The sequence below is a fragment of the Rhipicephalus microplus genome, chromosome 8 (assembly GCF_043290135.1).
Source record: "Rhipicephalus microplus isolate Deutch F79 chromosome 8, USDA_Rmic, whole genome shotgun sequence".
In the NCBI taxonomy this organism is placed as follows: Eukaryota; Metazoa; Arthropoda; class Arachnida; order Ixodida; family Ixodidae; genus Rhipicephalus; species Rhipicephalus microplus.
The window spans coordinates 107,113,952-107,131,420 of NC_134707.1; the positions used below are offsets into that span (position 1 = coordinate 107,113,952).

General features: G+C 46.0%; 1 protein-coding gene across 2 annotated transcripts in view; it reads right to left on the bottom strand.

The window, feature by feature from the left end:
* The window catches only part of LOC119187305 (uncharacterized), a 62,481-nt gene that overhangs the window by 31,072 nt on the left and 13,940 nt on the right, over positions 1–17,469 (bottom strand). Inside the window, exon 2 of one of the 2 annotated variants that reach the window (XM_075872455.1) lies at positions 7,788–7,961. In XM_075872455.1, the coding sequence (XP_075728570.1) occupies positions 7,788–7,961 (174 nt within the window). The remainder of the gene's footprint in view (positions 1–7,787; positions 7,962–17,469) is intronic. The other variant, XM_075872456.1, reaches the window with a different exon arrangement.

Here is a 17,469-nt window from a genome sequence, read left to right on the forward strand (position 1 = left end):
ATTGCACCCTGCAAATAAAATAACGGGTTCCAGCTGTTTCTAGCAGGAACACACCAGGCTGGGCATTGTTATATAAATTAAAGCTGTCGTATCGACTACTTTGTGGCTAAATGTCCGCAATGTTCACTACGTTTTCATGCACTCAACGAGCGAGTTCGCCGACACACCTTTCTCTTCTTAGTCGCCGCCACCACGGTGTCATCAGCGGCCTGTCGAAGCGTTCTCAGTCACCTCAGCATACCTGATTACGTGCTTGGTGGGGTATCTCTAGGTTTTGTTTTATGCCTTCATGTTCGCATATATGCGGCACGTTTCTTCAAATAAACTATCAATTGTTAGACAGCGCTTGTGTCGTGCGCTTGCTTGTGTTTTTTTTGTCTTTTTTGTGCACTTTTTTATTGATATGATATATAAGGAGATGTTGGCGCACCATTATGGCACCGGCTACTCCTTAGCCGTTGATTGAAACTTGAACACGTATCTTGAAGCAAAACATACAAAGCAGTGCATGGAAAATAGAAAACTCGGGCACAGATATGCAAAGACACACTTATACGCACATATCACAATGGTAAGTAAATGTTCATAAGTCAATGTAAGAAGTCTCTGGAAATGTCCCTCGTTATTATTCGGTCCACCAGCACAAAACAGCAAAGCACACGTTTGGCCCTTATAAAGATGCATTCACTTGTATGTACATAATAGTTGACACGTCATTCAATTCGCAACACACACGTGATGGGTGTCACATGATACTGTAAATAATAAGTACATGTGTGACAAATGAAGGTTTGTTCTTTGTTAATACTTGTCAGCAGTCCCGCTGTCTTGTAAAAAACGTGTTAATGCTTTTAAAGCGTGGGACTGGAAAAATCCAGTTGGCCACGGGCCCAGAAGTTTTTTCATGCTAAATGGTCTGCGGTCCAATGTGAACATTCGCACTTAAGACGGCGTCTCGGCGTGTCATGATGTGGACAGTCTATGAGAAGGTGACAGACGTCTTCATCTATAAATCCACATTCGCATTCGGGAGTTTCAGCTCTGCCGATTCTGTGCAAGAAATGTTTTGTGTATGTGGTGCCTAGCCTCAATCGGTGAATTAGAGTTTCCATCCTTCTATCTAATGCCAGCGTAATTTTGAATTCAATACATGGATCGATGTGATATAAATCGCAGCTCTTTGTTCTTTGGTCAAACCAAGCAGTTTTGCTCATTCTGAAAGTTGTATTCTTTATAATATTGCGCAATTCATTTTTCGAAATTGGTAAAGAAACAGTAACGTCTTTACGATGTGCTTGTCGTGCTGCATCATCGGCAGCTGTGTTTCCAGGAATGTTGCAGTGGCCAGGTATCCATTGGAATTTGATCTCATGTTGCGCCCACTTTGCTTTGGTGAGCTCCTTCAGCGTTTCGTATGTCATACTATCACTTATTACTGCCCTGTTTGTACTGGAGAGTGATCTTAATGCGGCCTGTGAGTCACTAAAAAGTACCCATTTTCTAGCGTCTGCTAACGAGTTTATAATCTTTAGAGCATACAGAATAGCGAAGAGCTCAGATGTAGTAGATGACGTCATGCGACATAATTTAAACGATTCCTGACTATTGAGCTGTGGTATGATAAATGCCGATGTTGAAGACGTTGTAGTACTTGAGCCATTTGTGTAAATATGTATGTACCCTGGATACCGCATGTGTATCTGATAAAACGCTAGTTGTTGAGCAGTTTGGATGAACATGTCTCTCTTTCTGATAATGCCATCCACTGAGAATTCAATGCTTGGTATTGCGAGCAGCCATGGAGGATAGTCCATTTCAGAGCTCCAAAATTCATTTCTGGGTAATATATGTACATTACTCTGTACATCGTTATGAGCATTGCTTTTATCTCTTAGTAAAATATCCAGTGCCAATGGGTGGTCCTTGTGTTGCGTCTGTAAGCGGAAAAAATGGCGGCATGTTTCAATTGTTCTCATGACTGCAAAAGGTGGTTGCCGAGTCTCTGCTATGACAAGGCTGCTGGAAGTCGCTCGTGGAACACCTATGCAGACGCGCAGTCCCCTAGCTAATAGTCTTTGAAGTCGCTCCTCTGAAGTGCGGGAAAGGCCGTGTAACACTGCTGCAGAATATGCAACTTTTTGTCGTATTAAAGCATTGTGAACAGCGAGCATGGATGATACAGATCCACCCCATGATGTCCCAGCAATTCTGCGGAGTATATTCACTAGCGTATTCACCTCGTTTTCGAGTTTCTTTATGTGAGGTGCCCATGATAGCTGCCTATCCAGTATTACTCCAAGACACCAATGCTGTGTCACAGGCATTAGTGGTTCTTGTTCTAAATTCAGATTGAAGTTCTTTAACTTTTTACAGGTGAAGGGCAATACAGCTGTCTTTGCGTGCGATAGAATCATTCCTCTTTCTTTTAAAAAGTTGTTGATAATATTTATTCCGTCCTGCAATGCAATCTGAATTAACCGTATGTCCGTGCCAGATGCCCAAATGCACACATCATCTGCACATAAGGAGTATTTCAACCTGGAAGGCAGTCTTTTAGCTAAATCAGCCATAACACAGTTGAAAAGAAAAGGGCTGAGTACGCTTTCTTGTGGCACTCCCTGTCTGACGTCGGATTCTGCACTTTTTCCTTCGCTCGTCTGAATGAATATTTTACGACCTGATAAAAATTTGGATACCCACCGCAAAGACCTGCCGGACAGTCCGTGTTCCAACATACTCAGCAGAACATGAGTGTGACTGACTGTGTCAAATGCCCTTTTGATATCCAAGAACAGTGCGACCGTCAAACTACCACACGCGCGTTCATGCTCCACATACGTTACTAAGTCCAGTATTGCATCCATTGTGCATCTCTGCTTCCTAAAACATGTAAAGTAGTTGGAGAATACACCAGTTCTATTGCATCACCATTGAAGTCGCGCATCAATCATTTTTTCCATTACCTTATATAAACAGCTTGTCAGACTGATTGGACGGAAGGATTCAAGGTTCAAGGGAGTCTTAGCCGGTTTTAAGATCGGAATGATGCGAGCAGACTTCCAAGACTCGGGTACAATTTCTTGCGTCCATAGATTATTGTAAATATCTAAGAGAATAGTTGTGCCTGTGGGCCCAAGGTTCTTTAGCATATTGTACGTAATGCCGTCCGGTCCAGGGGCCGATTTTTGACGACATGATGCTATAGCACAATGCAGCTTCCTTAACGTAAATACATGGTCTAGTTGAGGATGCTGGGCCCAAAAGCTAGCATTAATTTTCTAACTGGCTAACGCGACAGAATTATCAAATAATGCACATTGTGATGCGGCGGGCCTACTGATAAGTTGACAAAATTCATCTGCTACCACAGCTTCCGGATTGTCCAAGGCTACAGTAAGAGCACGAAATGGGAAGCTCTGTGATACAAGGCCACTAAGTGCTCGAATTACAAGCCAAATTCTTGGAACAAGTGTGTGGGGAGAGAGCGTGCCACAGAAATCAAGCCAGCGTCGTTTACCTAAATTTTCTAGCCGTCTGCGCATTACACTGTGGATTTTTTGTGCATTTTTGTATGCTTCTAAACTTCCGCTGCGTCGATATGCCCTTTCTGAACGTCGTCTGATGGCTCTTAGATGTTCATACTCTCCATCGACTGCAGCATAGTCTTTTGGAATCGGGACTTTCTTTGTACATTTATTCGCATTATCTTGCAGAAATTCAGTAAAGCTTTCAACTGTCGTGAGGTCACTAATTTGGTTTGTTAGGTGGTGCCAAAAAGCTTTCCAGTTCGTCAGTTTGCTGTAGCGTCTGGTGTTGTCTTTTCGCAAGTGGGGATGATTTATTAGAATGGGAAAATGGTCACTCCCACGTGTTTCTACATCCGTTGTCCATACCACACCATTCACTAGATCTCGGGAACACAAGGTTACATCGATGCAACTAGAGTAATTATGCCCTCGGACAAAAGTTGGGGAGCCGTCATTTAAAATTGTCAAATTGCATTTGTCTGCGGCACACTCAACAATGTTCCCACGTGCATCACAATGATCACTACCCCAGATTATGTTGTGCGCATTAAAGTCTCCGCATATAAACGTATATGAATTAAAAATGTTGAAGATATTTGTTAGCTCTTCTACCGAAATACGGCTTGAAGGTTGTAGGTAAAAATTGATCACTGTAACGCACTGCTCACCAAAGGATACTTTGCAAGCGACGAATTCCGGGAAGTCCGAATCACTTGAGTGAACTTGAAGAGAAGGTAGGTCCTTACTGACGCACAAATGTACTCTGCTAGGACCACTTCGACGAGATGACTTATATATCACGTAGTTGGAGAGGCGGAAATCATCATTTATTCCTGCCTCTTGGATGCGAAGTATTGGAAAGTTATTCTGCAGAAGGAGTTTACGGAAGTCAGCACACTTCCTTCGAAGACCATTGGCATTCCACTGGTATATGGATACATCTTTGTAGCGCTTATTCATATGTTACTTGTCGCAGGTTTGACCCGGACTGTTGACAAAGTAGTGCTTCCAGAGGCAGCAGGGCTTTTACTTCTGGCAGGTTGTTTGCTTCCGGTAGAGCAGACAGGATTGCCTTAAGTGCTGCGAAAAGCATTGGTAGAATCAACTGCATGACTGATGCAGAGGCACGGTCTCCATTGAATGGTTGATTTTCTGAGGCCTGTTGAGATTGACGTGACGTTTCGATGTTGTAGTTGGGGCGAACACTGGCACTGTCGGTTTTGCTACTTTCCGGCAGACGTCCCGTGGGCGTTCGCAGCTTTGACGCGTAGGTTGGGTTACTTGAAGGTACTTCTCGTGAGTGGTCTCTCGGGTGTGCTCTTGGCTGTTCTCTTGGCGGATCTCTTGGCGTGCTTGTCGGCTGTTGTTGCGGTGGCCGCTGAGGTGGATCACGGACAGGATGAACAATCCCAAGGTTTGGAAATGGTTCATTGGGGCGCGGTTTTCTTTCATGGATGAGCTCATGCCGACGCAATTTTGCAGCAGCTTTACCTTGCGGGCAGCCTGAATATGAGGCAGCGTGATTACCTGCACAGTTTGCACACTTAGGCTGAAGAACATACTTGCACTCCTTATGATGGTGTTCTTCTGAGCAGATCTTACACCGGCGTGTGTTACGGCAACTTTTTGCCATGTGTCCGAATCGCTGGCAGTTATAGCACCGAAGTGCTGGATCAAGATATTCTTCTACTGGGTGACTGGTGAATCCTAAATAGATTCTTCCTGGAATTGGGCGGTCATCTCGAAAAGTCAGGATCACTGAGTGAAGTGGACGCGTCGTTACTCCTCCATCTTCCTGGCGGTAGTATTTTATTTGCCGTCGCGCCGATATAACCCCTGCATCTCTCAAGTACTCTAGGAGTTGTTCATCTGAATACTGCAGAGGAACATGTTTTACTTTCCCAACGTTCCGAGTGTATGACTCTGGGATGAAAGGCTTAACTTCCAAGCCACCTACATTTGAAAGCATCAGAAGACGCTTGGCTGAACTTAAGGAAGCAACGCTGACACTGAAGCTTCCATCTCTGGTCGTTCTGAATGACTGCACTTTTTCTTTAGCAGCGGAAACTACTTCAGCTGACACTCGATTGGGGTTCACTTTCCAGAAGCTAGCACCTTCAGCTGTTGGACTAAAGACGACTGGGATACCCTCTGCTCGTTTCTTTTTATAAGTAACCAACGTAAATGGTTCATCTTCGCCCATGTCTTCTTCATCACTTAGGTAATAAGTTGACGTTTTATCGTCGAGAGGATTCTCTTCTAAGCGAGGCTTCTTGCTTTCAACTTCATCGTCTTCCATTGCTGCTGTGCTCGCTGGAGCCATTTCGCGGTTGTGGATTTGCAAACGTGCCGGCTTTATGATGCTTGGACGCACCTGTAAGCCCCCAGGCTTTTCATTGTGTCCTGCAGTATCACTCATGTGGTTTAACGCACTTGGACGAGCATAAGGCTCGTGGCGATGGCTACCGACCACCGTAGTTGTCGCGTACTAGCCAAGTCTTTGATAAATTCATTGATTGATATGTGGGGTTTAACGTCCCAAAACCACCATATCATTATGAGAGACGCCGTAGTGGAGGGCTCCGGAAATTTCGACCACCTGGGGTTCTTTAACGTGCACCCAAATCTGAGCACACGGGCCTACAACATTTTCGCCTCCATCAGCAGCCGCCGCAGCCGCCGCAGCCGGGATTCGAACCCGCGACCTGCGGGTCAGCAGCCGAGTACAAGTCTTTGATAAAGGAACCTCGTACCTGTAGGGCGCCGAGCCCTCGAAGTCTTCACTCGGCGTCTTGTTGGCACACCGCGAAGAAATGGATGTCAGCGTAATAGTCCAAGAAAAGAACAGAAATCGAACAGTGCACAGAAAGAGCGCTCTTTTTGTGCACTGATCTAGCCTAATTTGCTGCTTTTGTGCACATACCTTACATAAGCACGTGACTTAGCAGAACGAACTTCTTCAGGATGCCATGTTTCCTCAAAACAACACGCATGTGAACTAAACTACTGCTTGACATTGCCGTGTTTATTAACCGTGATGTATTTTCTTCCTCTTTGCTCAATTTACATTGCCAAAATACTTCGTATTGCACGGTGGTTTGTACTTGATTGTGCGTTCTTGACACTATATATAATATTTGTTTGGTGGTATTTGTTTAATTTTTTCTATTCTTCCTTTCTTTAATTTTATTCGTTAATATTGTAATATATCTTTTTGTGTTTGGGTACTTGTTGATGTACAAATGTTCGATTACACGCTTTTCGTTCACCGTGATAGCGTTATCTCACCCCCCCCCCCTCTTGTAGCAAGCTGAACGGTATTGCAATAAAGTAAATGAATATTCACAAAAGTCTTCAAATGCTCACGCAACTCTTCAGAATGCGCAAACACATCTATCCACTTGGTAAGACTTGGCTCGTAGCAGAAAAATAAATGCAGCATAGGTAGGCTGACTTGCATCTTGCTGACTGCTTGGCATGATATTGGTTTCCACACTACATGAAATCTGGCGCGATTTTTCGCACTTTTAAGGGGCCCCTAAACAGCACATGAAAATACAAATGCCAGCGATTTTTCCTCCCCCGGGCGTTTCCCGTTTTACCAACTCGATTCATGACGTCAGAAGTTTGTTCATGTGACGTCAGGACGAAACGAGCTATCAACTGATTGATCGATTGATTTGTTGGGTTTATTGTCCCAAAACCACTATTGGATTATGAGATACGCCGTAGTGGCGGGCTCCGGAAATTTTGACCACCGGGGGTTCTTTAACGTGCACCCAAATCTGAGTACACGGGCCTACAACATTTCCGCCTCCATCGGAAATGCAGCCGCCACAGCCGGGATTTGATCCCGCGACCTGTTGGGTCAGAAGCCGAGTACCTTAGCCACTAGACCATCGTGGCGGGGTGCTATCAACTGGTCAATGTACGAGATGTATCTGTTGTGAATCGTTTTGTAATTTGCTTTACCGTGCAGTCATGAGAACATTCTGCCCATTATCGAACGGCAATCGTGCCCGATTAAGTAACTTCACTTGGTTCGCGACTGCGGAAGCAGAGATAGCAGCGCGAAGCCGAAAAGCGCGAAATACTAGCTGGCTCAATGCTTAGTCGTTACCCTGTACATTACAAAGTACTCAGATATAGCTTGCAGAAAGGGTAATGCAGGCGAGAAACAAACTACTTTGTCGCCTTTGAACTCTAGGTGGTGTCGGGACCCTTAAATACCAAAAGGTAACACCTGGTCACGTAACGTACGCCACTCACGTCTCCAGACGGCACAGGGACCATTGCCAACGGTGTCGCTTGTGTTGCAACGCTGGCAATGACCCTGGATGCAGGCACTGCGTGGTAGACACTGGCTGCTCCATCGGCACGGGGCACCCAGACCAAAGGGACGGACGTGTTTCGCCCCTCGCGGGGAACAGCACCCTGTACGAAGCAGAAAGAGGTGTATCCATGAAAACATCACACGTGTCAATGTACATTTATCATGATATTAAAGCTAGCTTTCTTGCTCAGCATTATGGGCAACTAATCTATAGACAAGTTACAATTTCTACAGAACAGAACTAGTTCACTCATAGCGTGTAATTACAGCTACCTATCCACCGTAACACAGATTTAACATATTCTTGCACTCTAGTCACTGACAATTCACCACGACATTCTTCTTTTATCGCTATTCCACAAACTCATCCACACTAGCATGATGCGATCTGTTTGCCTTAATCTGCCTCATCGAGCTTCGAGCCGACTTCATAAAAGCTTTAGATTATCACGCATGTACGCTAATACTTAGGCTTTCAACCAGTTGGCTCTTCCACGAGCTGCTCGTTTGTGGAATAATTGACCAGATGATCTTGCGTCAGAACAATGCCATGCTAAGTTCTGCCACAGACTTGAAAGTTTTTGTGCACAATGAACTGCTGTATCGCATCTTTTCAAATAATCTGGGCCTATATGACCGTTGCCGGTGTTTTTTTTATCCTCCTTTCTTCTGCATTTTTGCCTTCTGTACATACACTTGCAGAAAACTTTTTTATCTTGCACAACTCCTGGTTTATAGTTACTGTCAAATTATCTCTTGTATTAGACTTTCAGGCCTTTCCAGTACTTTTCCAGTATGCGTTGCGCTTGTATGTTCATGAGTTGAATTGCATTTTCTATATTGTTCAATATTTACGTAAGTATACATAAATCGTAGTACGTATAATCTGTATCGTCCCCCTTACACAATGCCCTCGTGGGCTCTGTAAGATACTATGAAAAAATAAATAAATATACATAAATAAATGAATAAATAATGGCCGCAAGTCAATGAGTTTGCTTGCGCAATCACGCGGATATACCTTAATCCGGCCAGCAGTGCCCGCACTGTGTAGCGACGCCTTCACATATTTTCTATGTGGTGTGGGCATGCCGATAAAATTCGAACCTCCTTACTGCAGTGAACAATACAGGGTCACTCCTGTAATGAGGAGCCCATAGAGTGATTGTGAGGGGTGGTCCCGTCTGGACCTCTTGAAGATTCTTTCCATCGCGCCAGCAATAAAAGTTTTTCAAGCAAGCCAATTGTAGACTCTGCTTTCTTCACATCATCACGCGTAATAGACAAGCCACAGAACGTCAGGCAAACACCTCGTCTATACTTTAGGCACGACCGGTGCCGAAAATAGTTGTGTGAATATGGGGCGCAGAAAGGCACACTAATTGATTGATATGTGGGGTTTAACGTCCCGAAACCACGATATCAATATGAGAGACGCCGTAGTGGAGGGCTCCGGAAATTTCGACCACCTGGGGTTCTTTAACGTGCACCCAAATCTGAGCACACGGACCTACAACATTTCCGCTTCCATCGGAAATGCAGCTGCCGAAGCCGGGATTCGATCCCGCGACCTGAGCAGAAAGGCACACTAGCACATTATGAAAATGGTCTGTTGTTTTTACTGAACAACTAAATGGGGAAAACACCATGAACTAGGTGCATCGTTTTTGTATTTGTAGTACAATAGTTCATACCAAAAAGCTTGAAGTTTGACAGCTCATTTTCCTCATTATTATACGCGCAATCACAAGAACACCTTTCAGAACTCATAAACATATTGTGAAAATGTCTTTTATATGACAGCTTACCATATTTGCACCTCGTTTAAACAATGTGGACGGCTATCGTACGAAAAATTATAAGTTTATTACCGCATCCGGCTTGGGACCGCCAGGGGGCCACGGAGTGCAGACACGCATGTCGCGTTGGCTCCGCAGATTTTCAGTGATTCTCAGCGTGAAATCGAAGAATTGACGGACGCCTTCTTACAGTGAAGAAAGTGGAAGTTCCACGGAACCCCGCGATACCACTCTCAAGTAGGTGGACGCTTAATTTTCGGCACATTGACCACATTTCTGCAACGCCGACGAACGCACGACGCCGTTGCCTCCTGCTGCTGTGCATAATGCCCTTGGCCTAGCCCACGGACGCTGGCCTCTTGAGCCCCTTCAAGGCGGCGTCTTATCGGGTTAATGCCACAGGATGGCTACGATGAGCGTGGATGGCGAAGATATACCCCAACAAGAGTATGAGAACGAAGCAGGTTGGCACCTTGTGAACAGAAGAGGAAGAGCCAACAAAGAAACCACAACGCATGAAGCCAAGGACCAAGAAACGCACTTCTCAGGCGAGAACGCGGTCAGTAATAGGTGGAGGAAGGGACAGAGAGCAAGACAAATTGTGGCTGCGAGCCGGATGCCCCGTCTGCCGAAGGCAGATTACAAGATAATTGTGCACCCACGTGACGGCTTCAAGGTCACTGACTACGGGATCAATCGTCTAGAATGCTGCGTTGCCAACGCCGCTAAAATACCCAGGAATGAATCGGAAGAAGACACGGTATGTGCCAACTATAAACAGAACATTCTAGTGGTCAGCACACCATCAGAGGAGCACGCCAAAAAATACAGAACCATCACTCAACTGAAGATTGGGGACAAAGAATTCGAAGCCAATGCGTTTGAGTCAGCTCCGGAAGATACATCTAAAGGGGTTATCCGAGGAGTAACGCAGGACGTGTCTCCAAGAGAGATCGTGGAAATGCTGGTAACCCCGAGAAATCCGACAGTCCTCATGGCCAAGAGGATGGGAAACACCACGAACGTCATCGTCCTCTTCGATGGGCATCGCGTTCCAAGTTATGTGAGCTACGGAGGAGCACTGGTCAAGAGCTCACTATACTGCAAAAAAATAGACGTGTGCTACCAGTGTGGACGCCTTGGTCACAGAGCTGACGTCTGCCCGAGCCCGAATAGCAGAATATGCAGAGGGTGTGGCACTGAGAACCCACCGCAGGAGCACGAGTGCGAAGTGAAGTGCCAGCTGTGTGGCAAAGACCACCCGACGGCAGATCGCCATTGCAAGGCCAGATTTAAGGTACCGTACTTGGTGAAACGACGCCGCTGGGAACGAGCCCGACGGGAGGAAGAAGAAGCACTTTACTACGAAACGGAAGCGAAAGCACTTCACAGGCAAAGATGGGGCGACTCAGGTCAACGATCGGAACATCGGACGCGGGACGCATCCGGACCAGAAGCCTTCACCAAGCTTCAAGCACAAAACAAAAACCGCTCTACGTTTACTACCACCACATCTATGTCGAAGTCCAGATCGAGGTCCAGATCGAGGTCCAGATCGAGGTCTAGACCCAAGACCGGCAATACCGGGTCTCCCCGATCAAAGGAGGGAGGAGGATCCCAAAGCTCAAAAGGACCGAGTGGCGTCCATGAAACCGCGGGACCCTTCCAGGTGAGCTGGGCTGATGTAGCTTCCGGGGCGCGCACGGAGGCAGAGGCTGCTTTTCAATGTAGGATTAAGGCGCTAGAGAACGAATTGGCGCAGATCAGGCAGAACAATGTTGCATTTATGAATGAGATTAGAAAACTCAGGGAAGAAAATGATTTTCTGAAAAACGGAAGGGTTACACGCAACGAGGAAACCTCACAAGTTATAATGGAGCAAAAAGACGCAGCAATAGAGGAAGAGGTAGCAGCCCTCACCCCTGTTAAACGTAAACCAGAGAACGCTCCGATTAAAAGCGTGGTAAAGAAACCAAAAGCAGTGGCGACGCCACAAGGAAGACAGGAGGAATTCGCAAACACCGTGGAAGCCAAAATGGAACAAATTGAAAGAAAATTGCAAACTAATCTCGAACAACAAGAAGTTGGATTTGAGGCAAACATAGAGGCCAAAATTGAGGAGCTAGGCAAGACGATGTTGCAGAAAATGCAGCAAATGGTGGCTGATTTCGACGCCAAGCTAGCAATATGGGGATCGCAGTCAAGTGGTGGGGGCCCAGTTAAGACGTCTTTTAAACCGTACGCTAGGACCTCGGTGCCAACCGAGGGATTAGAGAGCCTGTAACGCCGCCATGGACAGACAAAATAGCTACAGGATTTGGCAATGGAATTGTCGAGGATATAATCGAAAATGATACATTTTGCAACAACATCTTAAAGACACCAGCATCCCGGATGTTATAATGGTGCAAGAAACACACGGGCTGGTCAAACTGTCGGGATATAAGTCATTCGGCAGTGCTGATGGGGAGACAAAGGTATTAGCAACGTTGGTTAAGCGAAATCACGCGGTGGTGCAACATGACACGGAAATCAAGGCAATAACTCACATTCTCCTCGAACTCATACCCATGCGAAAAACAGAGGACAGTCTTTTTGTATTGAATATTCACAGCAGTCCTAAATGCAGAAAGCACAAATTCCGCACGCTGTTTCGAAAAACCCTCGCTATAACGGGCAACCTGGCGCTAGTGATTGGAGGAGATTTCAACGCCCCACACGGTGCATGGGGATACAGGATCAAAACCCAGAAAGGCAGGAACTTGTGGTTGGACGCACAGGAGGAGGGTCTGACGCTCGTGACCGATCCATTCATTCCTACAAGAACACGTACTAGCGTTTGCGCGGATACCACGCCAGATTTGACGTTCACCAAAAATATACTGGACACGCAATGGACCAATACGCAACACGACTTGGGAAGCGATCATTTTATACTTGAAGTAACGGTGAGGGCAGGGCCGCGGAAGGCAAAAGGCAGACAACTTAAACTTGTCGATTGGGACAAGTTCCGAAACATCAGAGAGGAGCCCGACGAAATGATACGGTGTATTGAGGAATGGACCGAAAAGTTAAAACGAGACGTGGAGGCCGCTACGCAAACGGTGCCACCGGAGGCGCAGCTAGAGTATGTAGACAATAAGCTTCTCCACATGTGGGAAGCTAAGGAAGGTTTACAACGGAGGTGGAAAAACCAAACGCACAACCGGACACTTCGTAGAAAGATAGCTAAATTGAACAGAGATATAGAGCAATACGCCCAGCAGCTGTGCAGACAACAGTGGGAGGAAAAGTGCAATGACATGGACAACCAGATAGGAATGGCGAAAACGTGGACCATCCTTAGACATTTGTTAAACCCGGACGGAAACAAGTTGGCAGAAAGGCACAATATTAATCGGTTAATACAAAGATATCAAGGTACAGAGCAGGATTTCCTGAATGAAATCAAGAAAACATACATCTCTCAAGCGCTTCCCGTTACACACCCTGATTACACAGGGCTGGCAAATGATGATTTAGACAACGAGATCGGGGAGGCAGAAGTGAGGGCCGTCTTGCAAAAACTCAATACTAGATCAGCACCTGGACCAGATGGCATAACTAACAAAACGCTACGCAATTTGGATGACGAGTCCATAACTAAGTTAACTGAATTCATTAACAAATCATGGAAGGCAGGACAGATTCCGCAACAATGGAAGACGGGCTGCGGCGGCTGCATTTCCGATGGAGGCGGAAATGTTGTAGGCCCGTGTGCTCAGATTTGGGTGCACGTTAAAGAACCCCAGGTGGTCAAAATTTCCGGAGCCCTCCACTACGGCGTCTCTCATAATCAAATGGTGGTTTTGGGACGTTAAAACCCCACAAATCAACAATGGAAGACGGCAAAAATTGTGTTAATACCCAAGCCAGGCAAGCGAGTGCAGATTGCGGACTTGATGCCCATATCTCTCACATCTTGTGTGGGGAAACTCATGGAGCACGTGATTCTGGAGAGGATAACTACCTATCTCGAGGACCGGGATGCGCTTCCACCCACAATGATAGGGTTCAGGGGGAACCTCTCAACGCAAGACGCAATGCTACAGTTAAAACATCAGATCATAGATAATCCGGGAACAGCGACAAAGGCCATTCTAGGGTTAGACCTCAAGAAGGCCTTTGATAATGTAACCCATGCAACGGTGCTAAAAAGGGTAAACGATCTAGATCTGGGACAACGGACGTACAATTACGTGTGTAATTTCCTGACAGGAAGGAACGCAAAGATCATGATAGGGGACATAGTTTCGAAGGAAATTGAGATGGGCAGTGCAGGTACGCCGCAAGGCTCGGTATTATCACCTATGTTATTCAATCTGGCTCTAATTGGACTGCCAAGCAAACTCGTACCAATCGAAGGCCTGAATTATACTATATATGCAGACGACATCACCCTATGGGTGAGAAGTGGTAATGATGGCGAAATAGAGGAAACGCTTCAAACAGCAGTCGAAACGGTCGAGCGGTATCTGGAAGGTACTGGGCTAGCCTGCTCTGCGTAAAAATTGGAGCTGTTGCTGTACAGACCTGCTCGTAGAGGTCGCAAACCAGGCAACTGCCTGCAAGATCTCGCTCATAGAGAAGAAATACAGTTAAGAACAGCCGATGGAAAAACCATACCTATAGTCGACAGGATCAGAGTACTGGGTCTGCTCATCGAAGCCAAGGGCAACAATGGAGAAATCCTCAGGCGACTGGATGCAACTGTAGCATGAGACTCATAAAAAGGATAGCCACTAAGCACAGTGGCATGAGGGAGGAAAACACGATAAGGTTGATACAGGCATTCGTGATAAGCAGAATAGTATACGTAGCGACATACTTAAAATGCCAAGTCGCAGAAAAGATCAAGCTAGACTGCCTCATTCGAAAAATATTCAAACTAGCTATAGGGCTACCGATTAGCACAAGCACCGACAAACTGTTACTGCTAGGCCTGCACAATACAATAGATGAGCTTATTGAAGCGCAGCGTACGGCGCAATATGAACGTCTCTCTAAGACACGAGCAGGAAGACATATTCTAGAGCGACTAGGCATAACGTATAACACGCAACACGGCGTTAAGGTGGACATTCCAAAAGAGACCAGGGAAACAATGATGATACCACCCTTGCCAAAAAACATGCACCCCGAACACAATAAAGCTAGACGAGAGACAAGAGCAAAACAAATACAAAAAAGTTTGGTAATGACAAGGACGCAGTTTTCGTAGACGCTGCTCGATACAAGTGCAAACGGGGGTTTACCGCAGCCGTAATCGATAGCAACAAACACTGTACGACATGCGCAACGATACGCACCACAAGTACCGAGACAGCGGAAGAGGTAGCCATAGCGCTCGCTGTAGCTCAGACAAACACAACCGTGATAGTCAGTGACTCTCAAACGGCAGTGAGAAACTTTGCCAACGGCCGCATCTCCCCGGAGGCACTACGTATTTTCAAAGGAGGGTGTCGAACAAGACCCAGAAATACATTTATTATATGGACACCTGCTCATGCCATCGCGGGGGACAGCAACAACGGGGCTGTACATGACGCAGCTCGAGGGCTCACCGACCGAGCTGCCCTCTCAAGTGCCGCGCCAGCCTCATCCGGTGATTACGGCGTGGCCGACGAGTGGGAGTGGGAAGGCAGAATGACCAGATACAATGAAATTACAAAACATTATAGATTACAGAGGGGCATATTCCCGCCCCCTCACCCAAAATTAACAAACAGACAGTCTGTCGAATGGCGGCAGTTACAAACTAGGACATATCCGAATCCTGACTATCGCACATTATATATCCTGATATATACAAAACGGACAGGTGCAAGCGTTGCGACTCCAGAGCCACTCTGAAGCATATGTTATGGGAATGTAGAGGAATTACTACTCATAACAAGTATGCGGCCTCGGCTGACAGCCTTCGCGCGCGCTGAGAAGCCGCAATGCTCAGTTCCGTCCTCGAAGACCAAGTGTGGGCCGTTCAGCGGGCCGAGGAAGCCGCCAGGATTCAAGGACTTCTGGCCGTAACCTCGGCGGGGCCATTCGCCCACTCCATCTACTCGCCGGACTCTGAATAAAGTTCTTTCCTCCTCCTCCTCCGCATCCGGCTTAATATGTCCCTTCTTAAATTATAAATGACCACAGACAAGTATTTCAAGGAATCGGGTGATCGAAACTCAATGTTTCTACTTTTTCAACGAAAATCTACAGCAATTAGTGCAAATTGACTCTTCCAGCATGGAGTGATTGTACATACGTGTACACAATAACAACAAGCTGCAGTAAAATATTATCGATATCTGAAACACCACATCACAGAACGGAAAAATATACCACACAAATATATGAGACACAGATTAGAAATCAATGCACATTTTTAGGCTACATGGTTCACGACAAGTATTTTTTAATCAAACGTTTTCAAAGAGTATGCTCCTATATGGTAGTTTGAACAGGGCTGTGCGTCCAAAAAAACTAAGTTTGAAGAAAAATCTTAATTCAAGATGCCTTTTAAACTGCCCTAAAACGTGCGTGGTTGCAGAAAACTTTTAGAAGGTAAAGACCGCGCAATTCATGGTGCGTGAAACACAAAATCTTTTTTTGACAGGCAGTGAAGCAATGATGTGGATTAAACAGCCTGTAATGATATGTAAATGTAAGGCCTATTACTAGTCTATAATGTAGTAGTGTGTGCCAGTACAAATACGCCAGCCGGGGCGACAGAAAATCAGCCAAGAGCTCAAACCAGACATCTCTTAAATATAATGTGTGTTCAATTGTTCGCTTCATATTGTGTAAATGATTGTAGCTACATAGTATGTCCTCTTCAACTTGTCTCCCTAGAAATGCAACCACCGTAGCCGGAACCAAACTCGCGATATTCATGTCAGCAGCCGGGTACCATAACAACAATATATTGACCTGTCATGAGTATGGTTGTTGGAGTTATACGTCTCAACAAAAAGGAACGCTGTGGTGTAAGTATCCGTGAATTTCTGAACTAGAATCTAAATTAAGCTAAGTGCATGAACCTCAAGCTTTTTGCCTCCGTCAAAAAAAAATTATGGACAGTCTTCCCGATGGAAACCATGTTTGGACCGACGCAGCGGTGGTGCGTACGGCGTTGACACGGCTGAAACAGGCGTCGACGCGGGTGCTGGAAGAACGGTTTGAAGCGAAACTCAGAGTAGCCTTTACTCGAGTTAGGGTTTTTTTTTTTTTTTTGAAACGCAGAGAGAGCGCCGTAAGTTTCATCGCGGATAAACGAGCCGAAAGAGTGTTTCCACTTGATGTGGGGTTGAGCCTTGCGGGGAACAGAAAGGGTGAAGAGAGAGAGAGAGAGAAGTGTGTTGCGAGTGGGAGGAGGAGCAACACCTTACGCGGGTGAGGGAGAAAGTGACGTCAACGCAGAGCAGTGACTTGACCTACTTGGCATCATTCCAATAGCTGTGGGGGGAGGGGGGGACGCGGTGTGGCTTGTTGGCACGGAGACAAAATGGGCGGACAGCGTTACACAGGCTACTCGAAGAGATGCTTCGCTTCTAAAGAAATAAAAAAAACGCCTGGTCTGCGCGGGAAGCGCAGCACACTCACAGCGGAAACTGGAAGAGCGCCCTTACTAGAAACCGTCGAAAATTCTCTTGGGGCTACAAATTAATGTACGTTTGCAAAGTACCCACTACTCCAAGTGATTCGGTAAATGATGACGGTAAAGAGTCATGGCTGAGTCCTTTGTATTAGGTTGGAAGCATTCAACGACCCACTCGTATTG